Source organism: Hyposmocoma kahamanoa, unplaced genomic scaffold, assembly GCF_003589595.1.
Source record: "Hyposmocoma kahamanoa isolate Upper Pololo Valley unplaced genomic scaffold, ASM358959v1 66, whole genome shotgun sequence".
NCBI lineage: Eukaryota > Metazoa > Arthropoda > Insecta > Lepidoptera > Cosmopterigidae > Hyposmocoma > Hyposmocoma kahamanoa.
Genome location: NW_020653854.1, coordinates 9,038,388 through 9,057,340, shown reverse-complemented (window position 1 = coordinate 9,057,340; position 18,953 = coordinate 9,038,388). Strand labels below are relative to the sequence as shown.

Below are 18,953 nucleotides of genomic sequence, written 5' to 3'. Positions count from 1 at the left end.
GCACATTATCTTACTCTGTGACACTTATATTATTACTATTCTATGTTGTCATTGTAATTTTTAATGTGCAATAAAGAATATTTAATTCATTTATCCTTTTGGTGAAAATGTAACTTTAGTTTCTCTATGTGCAAACCTATATTGCACTTAATACAACGAAATCCACGTCTTCCATATTTACATTTCTTACTAGCTCTGGGAAACTTGAATTTCTCCCTTCATATGAGATTACATTAATGAGATCTATTCACGCCTTATTAATAGCCTTCTCGTGACGTGTTTAGGAAAAACACAAACACGCATGAATAGGGTATAACTAACCCAGTTCCGAAACAAACAAGTTTTAATAGGCAATAGCGGAAAGATAATTCAACTGATAAAAAACAGTGAAACTTTAAACAGGATATATATTCATATATAGACAGTTATAACGGCAACGTAAATATGTTAAAAGTTTTAGAAGAAGCAGATTGTTTTGTTCGATACACGATGTTTTATTAGATATACAAAACGTTAAAATAAAACGCTACTCGTTTCACATAATAATAATATAATGTAGAGTTTAGTTCTTAAACACCTTGAATTTCTGCAAAATTGCCGCACGAGTACTGGTAAACTTTAACTCTACCAGTAATAACGTACGCGAGATTTTGTGGTTGTGCTTCCTAAATGAAAAGATGCACATTAAAAAATAATTTTATTTCAATATTTTTTTAAATGTTTCTAGTTTCCGAGCTAAACTAACTATTAATAAAATTAGAAATGTTCAACACAATGAGGTAATAGCACTTTTAAACTACTGACATTCAAATAAGCGGTTGTAGTAATTATTTAAACAGTTTGATTACAATTGGCCTCGTGCACACAAGATTAACGGTCAAGGTATACTCGTCGACGGCCATCGGCGGTAGTTTCACGCTATAAACATTATTTTAGTTGTATGTTGGGACAAATCGTCAATAGCCTTCGATAAGTATGTCTGGCTCTAAGATAACAAAATTGATCGCACTTCTCACAGCACCAAAAAGGGCAACTATGTTTACGTACGTTTAGTACAACTTGCATAATATATGTATAAAAAATACATAAATGCAAACTTACATGATTGACACTAATCTCACTCGCATCTTGAATGCGAACTGGACACCCTAACGAATGGAAACTAACTTTAGTTTCCAGTTCCCGATATCACGTTGCAATCTTCAACATGCATGTCGTTGTTGGTGCTGTACAGTCAAATAATTCCGTGATTATCTTCACAATGTTTGTTACAGAAATATCAGAGCCCTCAAAACTTCGAATCAGACGCGTTCACGTTGTGCACGGAGCGAATATTAAAATTAACAATATTCTGTTGCAGGACGCGGCAATTTCTAGATCATACCGTGTTTAAGATAATTGCCTATAATTATATCGTACAGATGAACGTTATAAAAAAAATCTATCTTCCAGAATTGAAACTTAAAAATCTGTAAACAGTTAAAAGAGTAACATGTAGTTTTTACTATTGGTTGTGACAAATAACATTTTTTTCGAAAGTATAAGGAATGCTAGAAGAGAGAACTTCATTTATTCATAAAATTAAATACATCCATAGTGCCATATTCACTCCTCAGCTTGCTTCTGCAACATCTCAGATCCATTACTCTCTGTGTACTAAAACGTAAATTGCTAGGCATGCTAACACTGCAAACTGAAACAAAAAAACAATGAAAAGTTAATGATATGGAAAATTAGTCACAAGTTTGTACTCAAACACTGCCACCGTTAGGTGAAACCATGCGGGGCGCATGCGACATTTTTTTATGAGTGATCAGTAAAAAAAGGCCGATCTGTCACTATGTTTATTTTTTCCTATGTGGATTAAGGACTACTAATGCGGAAACTACATAAAATTTTCGCAAAAGTAGACATTTCTAAATTTCATTTCATTTAAACATTATTTTCGCGGTTTTGAATTTTTATCACAAGCACTCTTTCAACTAACGGTGGCAGAATAGGTTTGCGATAGTGTTAAAAATTATACTTAAGGGTAAAAATCTACTTCTTATTCAAGTAACAGTACTAATTTTGATAATCTATAACAAGCCATATACATCCATAACTGGGCTTGTGTCTTCTCTAAAAGGAGCCATAATCAAGTAAGCTCAATGAAAGTAGGACTTCACATTTCTTTCAAGAGTTTCTTGAACTTTCTTCACTGCTTCTCAGCTTTCATGTTGTTCAAGTGATAATTAGTAAACTGCCTGTGATTTCATAAAACTAGACAGTATAGAGGTCCTGTGTTTGGTATGCTGCTTAAGGGCAAGCATGCTTTCAACTAGGCTACCAATGGTACAATTGAGAAGCATCAGAACAAATATTAATTAAGACTTACCCATTTTTTATAATGCCAAATGATGCTTTTTGTATTTTTCTATGGCTAATTTATCCTACATCCTAAACAGCAACAGCTAAATCCACCTTAAGAATATGTTTCAAATGTACGAATCTGAGAGTCCATGAGAATAGACAAAATTAGAATCAAAATTTATCAGTTTTTTTGCTTAAGCTCCTCAATTATAATACTGCCTCGGTAATATACTAAAATAGTAATAATGCTTATGCTTAAAACCTAATTTTGAAATTCACCACCACATTGGGATTTTAAACACTTAGTAGTCTCTGCCAAAAGTAGAACTTAATCACTAATAAAGCATTACGAAGTGTAACATTAACATTGTCGATAACAATCTTTCTATGTCAAATGAACAATGAAGTTGACTATTGAAAAGTAAGTACTCTGATTGTTGGTTTTCCTTTGTTTTGGTACCCTTAAAAGCCATAGTTACATAATAATGAAGCACTAGAAGCTTTATCAGTACTTCTTAAAATGCTTTTTCAGATCATAAAAAAATATTGATGTCTACATTTTTATGTTATATCTAATTGAATTTAAAAAAGAACTAATAAATCTGTGTATATTAACATGTGCAATTAGGTAGTTGGAGTTGGCTATTGCTTTTTTTAGTACCACAAGAGGAAATTTCTTATTAGTCAAAGTGTACATAACAGTAAAAATTACAAGTATACAAGGATTTAAATTGATACTTATACAGAGAGCATAATATCATATGATGATCACAAGACACACCATTGAATATAAAAATCTCAGTTTTGTAAAGACTGACAAGAATCTTTAATATCTAACTTATGCACAAAGAATCTTTAATATATAACTTATTATATTTTTTTATGCAGGTATTTAACCTGCTTCGATTTTGTTGTAAAGTATGTTGCACTTAAAAAAGTAATGATAATATTCTACAAACCTTAAACTTAGGGTACTCATTCATATAAATTGTAACCATTCCAACATAAGGTAAAAAGCCTCTAGCACGACCAACTACATCCTTTTTAGTGAGCCACAGTTGTCCTTGTGCGTATAAACCTCGGTCATCCACACTATTGTTATCACCCTTGGTTAAGAATTTCACTGTTCCATTGTTCCTGAAAATTAAGAAAATAACCATGATAATGTAACCTAACTGTTTTAGCTATAGAAAGATTATTTTCTTGCTGCAGACTCGGCCATAAATTCTCAGAATGGGACAGTGATATTGCGCTCTTTCAAATTGTACAATTTCTATTTACATAAAGACAAAAATGGAACATTATATTTTGAATCAATAATATGTTTCAACCAAAATTCAACAAATTCATAACAAAGAACCTATAAATGCGTAGTTTTGTGAGTTTATGTAAATGGGCAGCTCTGTAAATACGCCATTGTGACAGCCACAAAAGCGAAATTTCAACATATATATATTTGCGACTCAATGAATAAAAACCAATACTGTCAAACCAGAAACAGAACCTTTGTGTAAATTTGTTACATAGCGTACTTTAAGAAGACTACATACAAAATAACAAAATATGTGTTCTAATTCAAGAAAATGTTACCAATAATTTCAAGTACACAATTATAACAATAAAACAAAAATTTGGCACCATTTCTCATATTTTGAATGAAGACTATCCAACTCATCATTTTCGTCGAATCCAAACACTCGAATTTCATATCAAATGGGTGAGAAAAAAAATATTTGCGCCGTTTTATTTGAGGAGTAGTGAAGAATTATTATTAAACTTACTTTTCATGAAGTTTCAGAACTCTGTGAACGATGGGAATGTCTCGCCCTTCGACTTTGAAGACAACGATCTCTCCGACGCGGACGGGCTCCTCAGGATAATTCGTTAAAAACAACAGATCTCCTCTATGGAATGCGGGCTCCATACTGCCCGAGAGTACCACCACTATCGGACTCTCACTCCCCGTAACCACCATGAGGCCTTTCCATATCATTAGCGCTGACGACACTATCATACCAAAACTTAAAACTTGGTAGATAAACTGAAAATCAATGCACAATCGTTAAAAAAGAACCGGTACACTTTGCACGTCATCACTCGAACAACAAAATTTTACCTGCCGCTTGTTCATGCGCTTGACATCGTCGAATAAACTGTCCAACATTTTTATTTATTATTTACTTTACAAATTTGAGAAATATTTCACTAGATTTTTGGTTATCCTTCCCGTGTTGTCGACGAATCGGTCAGACCACCACGTCAGACAAGCGCCAATGACAAGTGTTATCTACACGTACACAATGTCTCAATATTTATTTTATTAATATTTAATCACTTGTACCGGAAAATAACAACGACACCGCGAAAAAAAGTCATCAAAATTATGAAAAACAAATTTTAATCATATAATCAATGTTTAACTTTAAATTAACAAGTATGTTCACTGCAGTAGAAACGTGTACAAGCCACACTTAAAAAAAAATATTGACAGTTATGAAGTGTCGCCAATGTAACGACGTTAAAAGAACGTTCGTTTTATAGTTATTTTTTTAATAATATTTTACATTCTATGACTATGATGGCTGCAAGTGATCAAAATCAAAATGAAGATTGCTATTTTATATATCGATAGCTTTCTAAAATAGCGACTTATCTCAAAAACCACCTAATTAATCAGGAAGATATTTACCGGGCGCAACATCATGTCAATCACGTAACAATATTTTAATCGATGAATTGCTCGATGTGTTATTCACAATAAAATTTAGCTCATTCTGAATTGACTTTGAATCACCATTCTTCAAAAACTGCAATTTAATTAGAAACATTTGTATATATATTTTTACGAGACCTACAAACAGAAGTAATATACAATAGAGACTTCGCATATTGCAATACTGTATTAACATTGGTTTCTGTCTTCACACACGATGTAATTTGTAAATTGATTATATTTGAACTAATTGATTATATTCGTCTGTTGCTATTACGATGTACTGTTATGAACTAATGCATTGATTACTATATGACTGTAAGAAGTAAATAAAAATACATAACTAATTTTGAAAAGGTTATATTTCTACAATTACACGATTCTATTCAGAATTGTCATTTATTATTAATAATAAACACAAATCTTGCAAACCGTCTATCGAGGCATTTCAACATCCATATTCTCGGTAAACTTTAGTTTTATTGTAATGGTACTAGGTGTAGTGACGTCAGCAACTAAAATATCAGCGCCGTCGTACAAGCCAAGTTCAGTTATCTTCTTTTTCAAATTATCTCTTGTCTTTTCTTCAATACTCTTGATTGAAGGCATGTACAAGGTTTTGTTACGACCGTTAATAATTGTTGCTATTCCTGTAACAATTTTGTACATGAATGATGAGGATGAGAGCTTAAACCCTTCACATAACAAAATCAGTTATTATTATTCTTTGAAAACAATTACAAATGCTCTCAATATCTCTTACGCTCAAAATAAGCTCACACGTAGGTGCTTGAATGAAACTCAAGGGTTTACAAACTATGTGTACACAAACCTGGACTCTTCATCAAATAGTCCTGGCCACCACAAAGATTATCATAAATTGCCTGCAATGTAGCAGAAGGTTCTACTTCCATCACGCGCTTAGAATTGCTACAAGCCAAGCAGTCTGTCCTCCTCTCTGCATTAAAGGTGTATGTATAGACTCCATCAGCCATGTTTAATACCATGTAGTTAGTCATATTCGCACAGCATGAGGATGCTATTTTAAATACCTATAAGCAAATGAAGCTGTCATAATATGATATACACTACCAACTCAAAATGGCTGGAACATCAAATTTTTTTTGAAAGATAATCAATATAATATATTAAGTTAATAATTTGTTGAGATTTTTAATTATTAATTTAAAGTTTTATTAAAAGTAAAGATTTAGAATTCACTTTAAACAAACCTCAGTAGCACAGGCAGCAGCTACAGCTGCATTAGTGCTAGCTACAGCTGGAATAATGTTTTTCAGAACACCTTGAGTCAGTCTATATGTAACCGATGTGATCCCATGTTTCAAAGCTCGTTCTTGAGCTTTTTCCAATACCCATGCAACATGTTGGGGGTCATCTCCGTCAATTGTTGTTGCAGGACCCCACGGATTTTCTTTGGCCCATTGTATAACTTTTACATATTCTATGCAATGTTCTGGAAGTCTAAAATACATAACTATAATTCCTGTTTTCAAACCTTTTAAAGAAATAAAAGAATATCATCCACAATGAAGTGACAATAAGAACTATCCACATCAGCAAACATATGACTGTAAAGGAATTGAAAATAAACACTAGGTAGCATTGACCTACCAACAAATGGACATCGGGTCTAATACAAAAACCACGAAAAAATGTCCGAACTTACCCTATATAAATGTAGTGACATGTAATGAAATATAAAAAACTAAAACATTTAATTTAAATTGTAACGTCATTGCAGTACTGCTATTTTGCTTGCAACAATTTAAGGGCCCAAGAACACCATATTCAGCTTCAACTGGAAACTTAACAAAATGCACCATATTTAGCTTCAACTGAAAATTACTTGAACACAAGAGTAACGGAGTAGCCTTTCTCCTAAATGTTAATTAATTTATATGTATATTATTATGTCGAATCTTGTACAAATTCACTTAAAGAAATAATAAAGAGTTGGGCAGATACATACAAACAAATATTACTACAAATGTGCAAACAAGCATGTACTATAAGAAATGTACCAATATTCCAACTAAGCGTAAACTCAAATATCCGTAATTCCGAAAACGGATTTATAATAAAACCGTTACGCTTTCAAGTAATTTTGATGCTTCTCACAAAGCCAAAAATAGCTTTTGTTTTGTAATATTCGTAAAAAAATACATTTGACATTATGAAAATTCGAGCTAACGTTATTTCGAGGAAATGTATTTTCTGACTTCTGATAGGTAATCCCTAGCCGTAAAACGAGTACAACAATGTTTTGTTAGTTATTGCTAACGTTTAATAAAGTCATTTTAAAAATAAGATTAAAATCAACACGACTATAGTTTCTTTGTTCGAAATATTTCAATCGCTTATGGTTCGAACAATTGAAAATGACCAAGATGTTTATATACGCTTCTTGAAATTGAACTTCTTCTTGAAATCTTTTGCGCATGCAATGTGTAGAAAAAGGGCAGTTAGCAATCTAATTATTTTGTTTGCTTTTGTAATTTATATTTACGATTAATTTGTATATAAATTAAATACTATACAACTGTACAAAATAACACTTTTAAATGATAACTATTGTAACACAATATATTTGTTTAGTGAAAATATGATACAAAATCCTGTTTATACACTTTACCGCAGTAATTTTTGCAATTTATTATTATGTATAGTACTGCATAATTGACAACCACGCTGTAGGTCGAACAAACGAGGACTGCTGCGCGATTGACGCTCTGTATGCGATTTTAACGCCCTATAGGTGCGGACACTTTTTAGCGCGAACCCGACATCCATTTGTTAATAGGTCAATGCGAGGTAAGTTGTAATAGCCTCGAAATCATCTACCAGAATGTTTTTCCTTAAATATGAGACTGCATTATTCATTGAAATACAGTTTGTATAATTGTTATGACAATTTTACCTAGGAGTATTAGCAATAGTGCAAAGAGGGTATGTCTTCTGTGGAGGGTACAAATCCAAGGTACATTCAATGCAAGCAAGCATACCAGGCAGGATCACTCTGGCATTGCCTTTGAAACCCTCTGTACCTCCATCTACAAAAGGTATCACACTGCTTTGGTCCAAGCTTCCTGAAATTAAAAAAATTTACATGATTATGTTCTTATTTATTGTGCTGTAATATCTCTACCACATGTCAATTATTAAACATTTCAATGTGCTAATTTCTTACCTTAATAGTTCAGAGCATATCACCTAAACAAAATTATTCTGAAGTGACAAAAACCAGTTTTCCTAATATTATTAATATAGTGGTAAGTATTTGTAGATCTTCTTGGCTTAGTAATTAAGCAATATGAGTACGACAAAATTACCTAGATTTACTTTCAAGTCAAAACAATTTTAGAAAAACTTTTAGTTTGGTCTAACATTTATATTAGGAGGTACTTTCTATTCTTTTTTTAAAGTTTCTGGTTTCTCTTGTAGAATTTTGCCAATGTCATATCTAGAAAACCCTATAAGTAACTTCCTCAATAGAGAGATCTCTTGTGTGTCCTGCATACCTAATGAATTGGTATGATTGTTGTCATATCTATTTATTACATAATATAATTGTTACCATCATCATTATACTGCAACATAGAATTAAGCATCCCATTTAGCCAGCGTCTGGCAATGATGGAGTCAAGTCCACATACAATAATGTGAAATTGGTTATAGAACCCTTCGTCTAAGTCCTGGATGGTACAGTGATGTGCTACAGCTTCACAGCCTGGCACCCTAAAAAGAAGCAAAATTAGAATTTTGGTAATATATCTTGAGCAAATTCCAGTGCACAGCTGTGGAATACAGACACATATTGTATTACTTATCAGGGGATAATATTCAAATGCACATGTACGGTGTATTTCATCAAAACTTAAATAAACTTACCTCTTATTAACAAATTCAACAGCGCATTTAGCTTTAGAAGAACCAATATCACTTTTCCGAAATAAAAACTGACGATTTAAATTGGAAAGTTCTATAGTATCCATGTCGACCACATGAATTTTTGTAAAACCCATCAGAGCGAGGTTTTTGAGAAGTTCGCAGCCAAGACCTCCGGCACCAACAATTAAAACTTTGCAGCATTTCATGAGGAAGTCCAATACTACGGGAGACGGTTCAAAGTCAGGGTGACAGAAGGGACCCGAACGTTCCAAGACCTTCCTTATATGCTGCCATCGTCGCTGCTGGTTATCTGGTGTATGGTTTTCGCCGGCAGCAGACATTGTACAAAAATTTTGCAATAAATAATCGTATTAGAAATCTGCCGGTAACTACCACGCTGTAGTTTGGTCTACTATATCTTTCTAATATGTGGTTTGTTTAGTAGGCGATGAACAGGCGATTTGTTAAATGTATGATATCGATTATATACATATTCAATTAAACAGACACTGGGTTGAAATTCACAAGCAAAAGTCTCAAGTTAAGAACCGTGTCAACCGTGAATAAAAATTTAGTCTTATTCATGTTACCATTACAATTTAATGCAAAAAATATTATTGAAAAAAGAGAGTGAAATTACAAATTCGTGAAATGAAAAAAGATAGACTGAGAGACGCATAATTCATCACAGGTTTATTTTAAATGAGCATATGGTGTAGATGGAACAGAAAATAATGCGATTTTGAACGAAATGTCAAGAATGACATTTTCGTCAGAAACCCACTATTGCCGTTTTTCCGCAAATAATTAAATTTATGATTATTCATAAAGTAACTGATATCTGTAAATGTAATTATAATTTTTATTAATGTCCATTTTTTCCTGTAATTCATATGAATGTAAATATTTTTTTTGTTCTTACATTTTATTTATGACCAGTTACTTTCTGCAACTATACGTGCGACGTTACGTACTATAGCTGGTATTCATTTGTTGAAAATGGAGGCGTGATGGATGCGAATTTGTCGGAAATCTGGGATTTTCAACATAGCGGTTGCAAGGATTTCCATGTGAGTAGAAACCTGTAAATAGTTTCAACGTTTTCGGCATAGTTTTAAATGCATATCCTCGATGTTTGTCCATCGTGACAAAATGTGACTACGTTAAAAATTGAGGGAGAGACTACGGACTGCTTGAGGCTGCTATCTCGTGTGTGTACCATGCTTGAATCAAAAACAATGCATAACCGTATTTATTGTCCTGTTGTGCTGATAATTTACGCTATAATATCAATCAGATTCATTTCTACCTTCACGTGTATACGTAAGACAACAAGAGTACCATCTGCTACTTCATTGTCATGTTGCTTGGTCAGAGGTATTCCATGTTGTGGCAGTCGGTATTTGTAGTGTCTACTTACAGTGTCATTTATCAAATTGTCGCTGCGTGTTAAACTTATCGTGTTATTTTATGTTATCTTTGTGCTTTTATTAGGTTTCAATATGGCTGGAAATAAAATTAACCCTAAAGCTAAGGGCAAAGAAGATAAGAGTAAAGTAAGTAAGAGTGTGAACCAAAATAATGAAGAAGGTGACAACATGGATTTTGCAGTGCTCAGAAAACCAATACCTACAAGTATAACAGGATTTGCCCAAGCTAGAAAGATATTTGATTTGGCTACTGAAGAAGTAAGTGTAACATAATAATAATAGAGTGTAAAGTTAAAATGTACCTACTTGGAATAAAAACATGAGATTTTTTAGTAGGTATTAAAAAAATAAGGAAACCTCTAAAAAGGGAAGAAAGTATCAATGAAGACTATTAAGTGCATGACCTTGATGTTATTTCACTTATTGAATTTAAAATATTTCTGAATTAATAAGGTGATTTTTGTGTTGCTTTTAATTTTAATTGCTTGAAATTACCTGTAAACTTGTACCATAATCCTAATGTAGAAGTTTGAAACTAATACTAAAATTATAATTCCTTTTTCAGCTTAAAGATTTACTAACAAATGAGTGTGATTTGATGTATGAATGCAAAGTATGCCGAAACATATTTAGAAGTTTGGCAAATTTCATATCACATAAAAGGATTTACTGTAAAGAGAAATTCAATACTTCTCTTCATGGGCATTTTGTCAGCATAAACTCAACAGTAAGTACTTACAAATATCATACCTAAAGAAAATATATAATTTTTAAATTGAATATGATTTCTTTGGGAATGGTGCATATTGCTGCACTACATTATTAAAAAATCTTATGGCAATAATATTACTATGTTGTTCTATGTATATACATATATAGGGTGTAATAAAAATACCATACAATGTGCATATCTAATCAGGCATTTGTTTGAGGGGCCAGAATTTTTAGGTAGAAGTTGTGTTGTTTATTTTCGTACATGTGACTTTCAGCTAGGTCTTTTTTTGGAGGTACATGTCCAGGGTTAGAGTATAGGATGAAGAAGTGGCTATTTGAAAAGTGGCCCGATCTTTGTTGTATAAAGCCTGAAGACTATTCCATTAAAAAGTTATCTGTGGTTGAGTTGTTGAAACCAGAATACTTTACCATATATTCTCATAATACGAATAATAATTGTCTCCCCTATCTCCTAGTGGTCTATGACAGACTGTGAACCTTTACATGATTTTATAGTATTCAATTTAATGCATTTTTAGGCAACAGAAATCAAGAAAATACAAAGAATTGAAAAAGGTTACCAAGAGTCATTGAAAGAGAAAAAGGAAGAAGTATCCAATCATATGGATGATAACAATGACCGTATACCATTAACTAAAGATTTAACAGCAGTTTATGAGAAGATCATAAAGACTAAAGGAATTTACAGCAGCAATGAAAACCCTGAAGTTGTGTTACAGAAGATTCCAAGCAGTTCTGTTGCTGTATTTCAGAATATGAAGAGTGAAGAATGTGGTGACAAAATGAGGACTGAAGTATGTTTTACTTTTTATCTGTGACATGTGGTAAATTCAAACAACAAACTTTTAATGATTATTATGAATTAACAAAAGTGTAGAGTATTGAAGTAGTATAAATAACATTATTAATAAGTATTCAGAGCTCCTTTACATCAACTTAAATATTCTTTTATGACAAGTATTTTTGTGAGGACTGCTGTATAGAATTCTTTTAGAGACATGATCATGGTCATAGAATATCAGAAGACCTCACCCATATTTGGTTTGTGATGTACTATGTGATTAATACTCGTCACAAAGGAAAATCGTGGCCTGTGGTAGCATGTCTATGAGTACAGCTCCCTTGTAGATATTCTTTATGTCATTCATCCGCCTGATAAAAATTATAAAACACTTAGTTATTCGTAGAATTCTGAATTTTAAAAATGTAAGAGAACTATTGAAGTTGTAAAAATTCTTTTATTTTTATTATAGATAAATGAACTTGACACCATATTATCCTGTGACAAGGCAGTTCTCCAGAGCGATGGAAAGTTCGTAATCGAGAGCTCAAAAGAACTTGACAGATCTCAGGATCATGATGGTGTTATACAGATCAGTGACGATGATGACGATGATTCTAATGTCTTGAAATGTAAGATTTGTAAGTATTTCCTTATATTTACATTTTTATAGTAAGTTTTGAATTTGGAGTTAAATTTGACTGTAAATTATCTTTTAAAACTACTCACTTTCCTTTCCCTAGTACTTTATACAGTACATTACTACTTATATATATTTACGCTGTCCCACTGGGTTACCACCTAAAACTTATTTTACTTCTTCACCAATTGTCAATTATCCTAATATCCTCACCATTGCACTTCCAGGTGACCTTCAATTTTCCACCCAGAAGACATTGAAGTTTCATATGAAGTACAAGCACCTGGAGAGCCGACTAGTGTATCCTTGTCCAGACTGTTTGGAAATATTCTCTACTTCATGGAGTGTCTATAGGCATTTATTTAAAGTGCATAGGTAATAGACAATTAAATGAAATTAAGTATTTGACATATACATCTGACCTCCTATAGACTGGAATTGCATAGTCAATGATCCAACATACAACATTGAAACAGCAAAATCTTTACATCTATGAGTGATAAATTATATTTTATTGGTGTAGTAAATTTACGCTGACTAATATCAGTAGCCATTGATATTATGTATAGTACAACTGGTTTTTTTTAACAGAAAAACTGCAGCACAGATCAGAAGGTTAAGAGAATCTATTCAAGCAAAAGCCTTTAAAATGAATAACCGGCCGGCGTTCTATGAGAAACGAAAGGGCATAAAGATCGCTACAGCTCAGAAAATAACAGAGGAAGAAAGATTAGATCAGGAAAATCAGGTATCTAATTATCAAATTTTACAATAAACAAACTTTGAGCTTGGTGTTGGATGAGAGCGTGCTCTAATAGTCCCTACTCCCGTAAATTTAATTAGATTTGTTCGAAACGAAAGCTTTTTGTCTAAGATAGTGTATTTGTGCACAGGCGTGGATGGACAACATGGAAGGCGATGGCGAAGTGCCTCGCTGCGGCGGATGCGGTCGCACGTTTGAGCGCCGCGCCGCGTTGGCCGCGCACACGCACACCTGCCAGCCGCGCAGCCGCGCGCTTGCTCGCCGCCCCGACGCCAAAAAGATTGAAATACAAATCCGCAAGGACTACAACAAATCTACTATCACTGGCTTGCCTATTATCAAGGCCGTCGATAACCTCGGTATGTTAAACGTAATTTTTTTATGATTACTGCTATTTTTACATGTTACTTTAAAAAAACTAAATTACATTTCTTAATCTTTTTAAGATAACAAAGCACCGGTCGAAGATGTTCCACCTACCAAGGCACAGGTGGAAGATGAAAAGCCTCCGGAGAATGACGACAAAGACTCTGATGATGTCCCTATGGATCTCGCTGATGACGATCTAAGATCCAATGACAGTGCAGAGTCGCCAGAAAAAAATTCAGAACCTAAACATGTAGACACTTGTCAGCCTCTTATAAGACTTCCTTTCGCTATGCAATCCGAAAAAAGCAACCTAGCTGCCTTTAGGCGAAGAATTCAACCTGACATAATATTTTACAAACTCCTTTGCAAAAAATGTGACAAAACACTTGATAGTCCCAAGGATCTGTTTAACCACATGGCGGACCACGTCAAATGGATGCGTTACGCGTGCAAACTCTGCAACTTTAAACATTACAATTTTGAACAGCTACCTGAACACGTGAAAACAGTGCATAAACTTAAAGGAGATAAGGATTTCTATTTCAGCACTGTTAAAGCCATTGATGGCACTGAAGCCATGATTATAAGCAAATGTTTGACTGAATCTGACACTGCAGATGAAGCTGTCGAAACTAATGAAGCTAGTCCAGAGTCTCGACGACCAAGTAGATGTTCTAGTGACTCTAGTCGGTTGTCAGATGATAGTTCTTCGAGCAACACTATTAAAGAAAGTGGTCCTAGAAAGAGAAAAATGCATAACGTCAAAAACAATGCTAAAAGGAAGAAAGATGCTGTAAATGGTATGTATAAAATGTATAAACATCATAGTCAATTAAGGGTTGCAAGTTTTTTAATAAAAAACTAACTGGCAAATGGTCAGCTGGTACATCTTGTGAAAAATGGTGCCTATAACAAAAAATTATAATAGGTATTTAATTTAAATACTGTAATTATTTCGTTTCATTTCAGATGATGGTGATGAGCAGAAAGATGAAATTACAATGGACAAAGTATTGAAATCAATCATAGGTGACGGCACTTGTTCTTCCAACGTTAAACCGTTTGAGGAAAATTCTTCCGACATAGATGATATTGAAGAAAAAATATCAAAAAGACAAGCAATTGAAGACACGCCTCCAGTAGCTTCTCGCCGACCAGTACGAAAAAGGACCAAACCAAAACATGAAGATTTCGAGTATGATCTTTCTAATTTATTAAAAATGGAAGCCCAAGGTTATAGAGACTCTCTTTCGATAACAACTACCAAGACTACGCAGTCAGTTAATACTACCAAACCAACTGTATCAGTCACAAGTGCAAAAACTAATCTAACAAAGAAAGAAAGAAAAATCCAAGTTGAAGTACCTAATAATTTCGAAGTTCTTAATAAAGACTGTTGTGGAGCTCTTCTTACCTTGTCTAAAAAGGCTGTAGACAAAGCAGCAGCTGTAATGAAAACATCTTGTTTTGTAGTGTACAGTGCACCAAGACCTAACATATTTGTCAGACCTATGATACCAAGAATACTTTCAAGAGGTGACAAAGGATCGCCTAAAAAGGATGTTACTGATGATTTGAAGGATGGCAGTGGTGCAACCAAAACTTTAAAGGGTTTAGAGCTTTCAGGAAATCACATTAACTCAAAAGAAAACAAAGACGAAGATCCGAAGGATGAATATAAAGACACTACAAAAACACCCGGAGATGCTAAATCCCTTTCCAACGACACTAAAGATCTCGGAGAGGATGAAGTTAAGTCATCTAATAAAGAATCCGAAAATGGCCCCTCAAGTAGTGTGGGTAACCAAAACTCTGTTTCTGATGAACGTGAATGTGATTCAGCTGAAAATTCCATACTAAAATGTAATACTGCTAGTGGTAATATCCCAGCTGTGGTTCCAATTAAATTCCGTCGCCAAAGTTTGGAAATAATTAAAAATAATCCTATTATAAGTAAAAATATTACAGATTTTACTAAGGCAGGAATGAAAACTAAAATATTGGTGATCAAACCAATAAATAGGAAAAAAGATGGCGGTCCAACAGTGAATGCTCCTTTAAAATTTCAAACTATTAAACTAAAAGATCCTACCAAAAATTCTAGTGATGATAAACAATCTGATCAGGTAATGGTAGTTAAAGTTCCTAAGGTGCCATGTGCAACTGCAACAGTAAATGAGAAACCTGTGTTAGTGAATACCAGTGTAATTGATGTTGTCACCAATCAGGAGAATGCAGAAAAGAAGTGTGAAATGGATATTGGAATAAGTGCTGAAAATAAAGCAAGTAATGAAAGCGAACTTGCAGGAAAAGATAACAATGAAGCAGTTACATCAAATTCTGATGTGGTTAGTGATATTACAGTTAAGGATAGTGTAGGTGTTTCTGACAAATCTGAAAATGTTGAAACAGTATCTTAACATGTGTCAGCTATATGAGTTGATAGGTAGACTTAAGCTGTTGTTTATTTACGACGTTTTGCGCCAAATTGAATATGTATTAACAACATAAAATGCATATGAATTCGCATTATGTTATGTGGTATATTTCAGTTTTCTTGTTTAAGTAGCTTACCTCTGTGTTTCCAATTTAGATGTGATTTGACTAGATGTTATTGACTAGCAGGGTTATGATTTTCTGTTCAAAGAAAGTTGATTATTATTTTGATGTACTTAGTTATGTAGTTGTATATACAGTTCTCTGTAGGTTTAAATTTAGTTAGGAAATAAATAAAAACAATTTAAAATGCTTTATTTTATTTTGTCTCTAAACAAATTTACATTTATAGTTCTTAAAAAATGCTTGCATTACTAATAATGTTTACGAATTGTAAACATCTATCATCATGACACTTGGAACTAAAGAACAAAAGAGTGTTAAGCAAATGTTAATTTAGTTAAGTTTTATTGAACAAATGAGCTGATTGATGAGAGTACCATGATTGGTATAAAATATGAAAATTCTAATTACTGCCTTACGTGATGCCAGCTATGTGTAATGGTCAGCTAAATAAGCTGAAAGGTGCTAGAGCATGGGATTGCCTGAACATTGTTCTTGTCCAATTGAAAAATAGAGGTTTCTAAAAATAGTTAAACGATACAAGGTTATGCCATGAAATGGATATTAATCTAGATCATTCATAAGCATTTGCTTCAATATATCTCGAAAAATGTGGAATTGAGTAAACATTTTTATTATATTATTACAACAATATTATTTGTATTATTGTGAATAATGTGATTATTTTTATTTGTACATAATACGGCCAGGAGCATGAGGAAACGGCCAATTATCCATTTATAAATGAGAATATAATATATGCATTTGTTTGATTTGGTTATTTTTGAATTTTAAAATTGTATTTTCTCAATTCCACAATTTTGAGTTATGACAATGTTAGGTTCATGTTTTCTCAATTTCACAATTTTGAGTTATGACAATATTTGGTTTCGTATGTGATATATATTACTCCGTTTTCTCGCCAATAGACAGTGAAGATTTCAATGAAACAAATAATAGTTACCACTAGTAATTTATTAAGAAATACGATTTACATTCTCATCCATTCACATTAATGACATCTCTATTATGTGCTCTTGGCTAGAGTTTCGGCCTTCGCGACAACCTCCTCGATGGGGCCAACCATGTAGAACGCAACCTCGGGAAGGTGATCGTACTCACCAGTTAGAATTTGGGAGAAGCCCTTAATGGTTTCTTCAAGAGGCACCAACTTCCCAGCATGTCCTGTGAACACCTCAGCAACTTGGAAAGGCTGCGATAGGAAACGCTGGATCTTACGCGCGCGGGAAACTGTCAGCTTGTCCTCCTCAGACAACTCATCCATACCCAGGATAGCAATGATGTCCTGAAGTGACTTGTAATCCTGCAAGATCTTCTGCACGTCACGAGCGACATTGTAATGGTCGGCACCAATGATGTTGGGGTCCATGATACGAGAGGTGGAGTCGAGAGGGTCCACAGCAGGATAGATTCCCAGCTCAGCAATGGCACGGGATAACACTGTGGTGGCATCCAAATGAGCAAAGGTGGTGGCAGGAGCAGGGTCAGTCAAGTCATCTGCAGGCACATAAATAGCTTGTACGGAGGTGATGGAGCCCTTCTTAGTGGTGGTGATACGCTCCTGCATGGTACCCATGTCAGTGGCCAGAGTGGGCTGATAACCTACAGCAGATGGGATACGTCCCAACAAGGCAGATACCTCAGAACCAGCCTGGGTGAAACGGAAGATGTTGTCAATGAACAATAGCACATCCTGACCCTCCTGGTCACGGAAGTACTCTGCAACAGTGAGGCCAGTCAAAGCGACTCGGGCACGCGCGCCTGGGGGCTCATTCATCTGGCCGTACACTAGTGATACCTTGGATGTCTTGTCCTTGAGGGAGATGACGCCGCCCTCTATCATTTCATGATACAAGTCGTTGCCCTCACGGGTGCGCTCACCTACGCCGGCGAACACTGAGTAACCACCATGGGCTTTGGCGACGTTATTGATCAGTTCCATAATCAATACAGTCTTCCCGACGCCAGCGCCGCCGAAAAGACCAATCTTACCTCCCTTGGCATAGGGAGCCAGCAGGTCCACGACTTTAATACCAGTGACCAGAATCTCCTGTTGTACGCTCATGTCGACGAATTCTGGGGCCTCGGCATGGATGGCAGAGGTCTTGTCAGTCGGGATGGGGCCTCGCTCGTCGATGGGCTCACCGATAACGTTGATGATACGGCCGAGAGTCTCGGGGCCAACGGGGATACGAATTGGCGACCCAGAGTCAAGCACAGGCTGACCGCGCACCAGGCCCTCAGTACCGTCCATAGCGATTGTGCGCACGGTGTTCTCTCCCAAGTGTTGCGCGACCTCCAACACCAGACGGGGCTGGCGGTTCTGTACTTCCAGCGCATTTAGGATAGGAGGCAGGTTGTCATCGAACTGTACATCTACTACGGCACCGATAACAGCAACAACTTTACCTTGCCCCTTGCCTGCTGCAGCCTTAGCAGCGTAGTCCCTCTTGTTGCCGGCGGTAACAGAAACTACTCTGCCACATTCCGTGAGGGCCTTCTCTGCAACTGCCTTAGCGGCTAAAAGGCCACTACCAACTTTACTTACGGCCCCGAACATTTTGTATTATCTTGTGCACTTGGGAGAACAATTTTCGGCAGGTCTTCTAAATTATGTAATAACCTAAACCACACCACACTCGATCGACCCCGAACAGTCGTAGGTGATATACCATAAACTA

At 34.8% G+C, this 18,953-nt stretch overlaps 4 protein-coding genes across 4 annotated transcripts; 1 reads left to right on the top strand and 3 right to left on the bottom strand.

Moving 5' to 3' along the window:
• Positions 1-618: 618 nt before the first annotated feature.
• Positions 619-4,698, bottom strand: LOC113231761 (signal peptidase complex catalytic subunit SEC11A). The gene is made up of 4 exons (XM_026466279.1): positions 4,469-4,698; positions 4,134-4,393; positions 3,312-3,489; positions 619-1,693 (listed from the first exon to the last, which is right to left on the bottom strand). The coding sequence occupies exons 1-4, from the start codon at positions 4,514-4,516 to the stop codon at positions 1,643-1,645; spliced, it is 537 nt and encodes a 178-aa protein (XP_026322064.1). The 5' UTR covers positions 4,517-4,698; the 3' UTR covers positions 619-1,642.
• Positions 4,699-5,500: 802 nt separating this feature from the next.
• LOC113231812 (NEDD8-activating enzyme E1 catalytic subunit) lies at positions 5,501-9,485 on the bottom strand. Its single transcript, XM_026466347.1, has 6 exons — positions 8,975-9,485; positions 8,661-8,821; positions 8,004-8,172; positions 6,298-6,547; positions 5,898-6,117; positions 5,501-5,715 (listed from the first exon to the last, which is right to left on the bottom strand). The coding sequence occupies exons 1-6, from the start codon at positions 9,313-9,315 to the stop codon at positions 5,501-5,503; spliced, it is 1,356 nt and encodes a 451-aa protein (XP_026322132.1). The 5' UTR covers positions 9,316-9,485.
• Positions 9,486-10,476: 991 nt separating this feature from the next.
• Positions 10,477-16,345, top strand: LOC113231873. The gene is made up of 9 exons (XM_026466411.1): positions 10,477-10,662; positions 10,970-11,131; positions 11,658-11,933; positions 12,393-12,561; positions 12,788-12,935; positions 13,152-13,308; positions 13,454-13,682; positions 13,770-14,492; positions 14,662-16,345. Exons 1-9 carry the CDS (start codon positions 10,477-10,479, stop codon positions 16,110-16,112), a joined length of 3,501 nt encoding a protein of 1,166 aa, XP_026322196.1. The 3' UTR covers positions 16,113-16,345.
• Positions 16,346-17,208: 863 nt separating this feature from the next.
• LOC113231992 (ATP synthase subunit beta, mitochondrial-like) lies at positions 17,209-18,893 on the bottom strand. Its single transcript, XM_026466612.1, has one exon. It carries the CDS (start codon positions 18,830-18,832, stop codon positions 17,279-17,281), a length of 1,554 nt encoding a protein of 517 aa, XP_026322397.1. The 5' UTR covers positions 18,833-18,893; the 3' UTR covers positions 17,209-17,278.
• Between the last annotated feature and the right edge of the window lie 60 nt (positions 18,894-18,953).

Bases quoted from the DNA above. Each gene is read 5' to 3' on its own strand.
- LOC113231992 (XM_026466612.1), bottom strand. From the start codon at position 18,832: ATGTTCGGGGCCGTAAGTAAAGTTGGTAGTGGCCTTTTAGCCGCTAAG.
- LOC113231812 (XM_026466347.1), bottom strand. From the start codon at position 9,315: ATGTCTGCTGCCGGCGAAAACCATACACCAGATAACCAGCAGCGACGA. The intron at 6,548-8,003 runs GTAAAATTGTCA...TATGTATTTTAG, and splicing joins ACTATTGCTAATACTCCTAG to ACTTCCAGAACATTGCATAG. The intron at 5,716-5,897 runs GTTTGTGTACAC...AAATTGTTACAG, and splicing joins CTATTTGATGAAGAGTCCAG to GAATAGCAACAATTATTAAC.
- LOC113231761 (XM_026466279.1), bottom strand. From the start codon at position 4,516: ATGTTGGACAGTTTATTCGACGATGTCAAGCGCATGAACAAGCGGCAG. The intron at 4,394-4,468 runs GTAAAATTTTGT...ATTGATTTTCAG, and splicing joins AGCGCATGAACAAGCGGCAG to TTTATCTACCAAGTTTTAAG. The intron at 1,694-3,311 runs GTTTGTAGAATA...TTTTTGTTTCAG, and splicing joins ATGAGTACCCTAAGTTTAAG to TTTGCAGTGTTAGCATGCCT.
- LOC113231873 (XM_026466411.1), top strand. From the start codon at position 10,477: ATGGCTGGAAATAAAATTAACCCTAAAGCTAAGGGCAAAGAAGATAAG. The intron at 12,562-12,787 runs GTAAGTATTTCC...TTGCACTTCCAG, and splicing joins TGTCTTGAAATGTAAGATTT to GTGACCTTCAATTTTCCACC. The intron at 12,936-13,151 runs GTAATAGACAAT...TTTTTTTAACAG, and splicing joins CATTTATTTAAAGTGCATAG to AAAAACTGCAGCACAGATCA.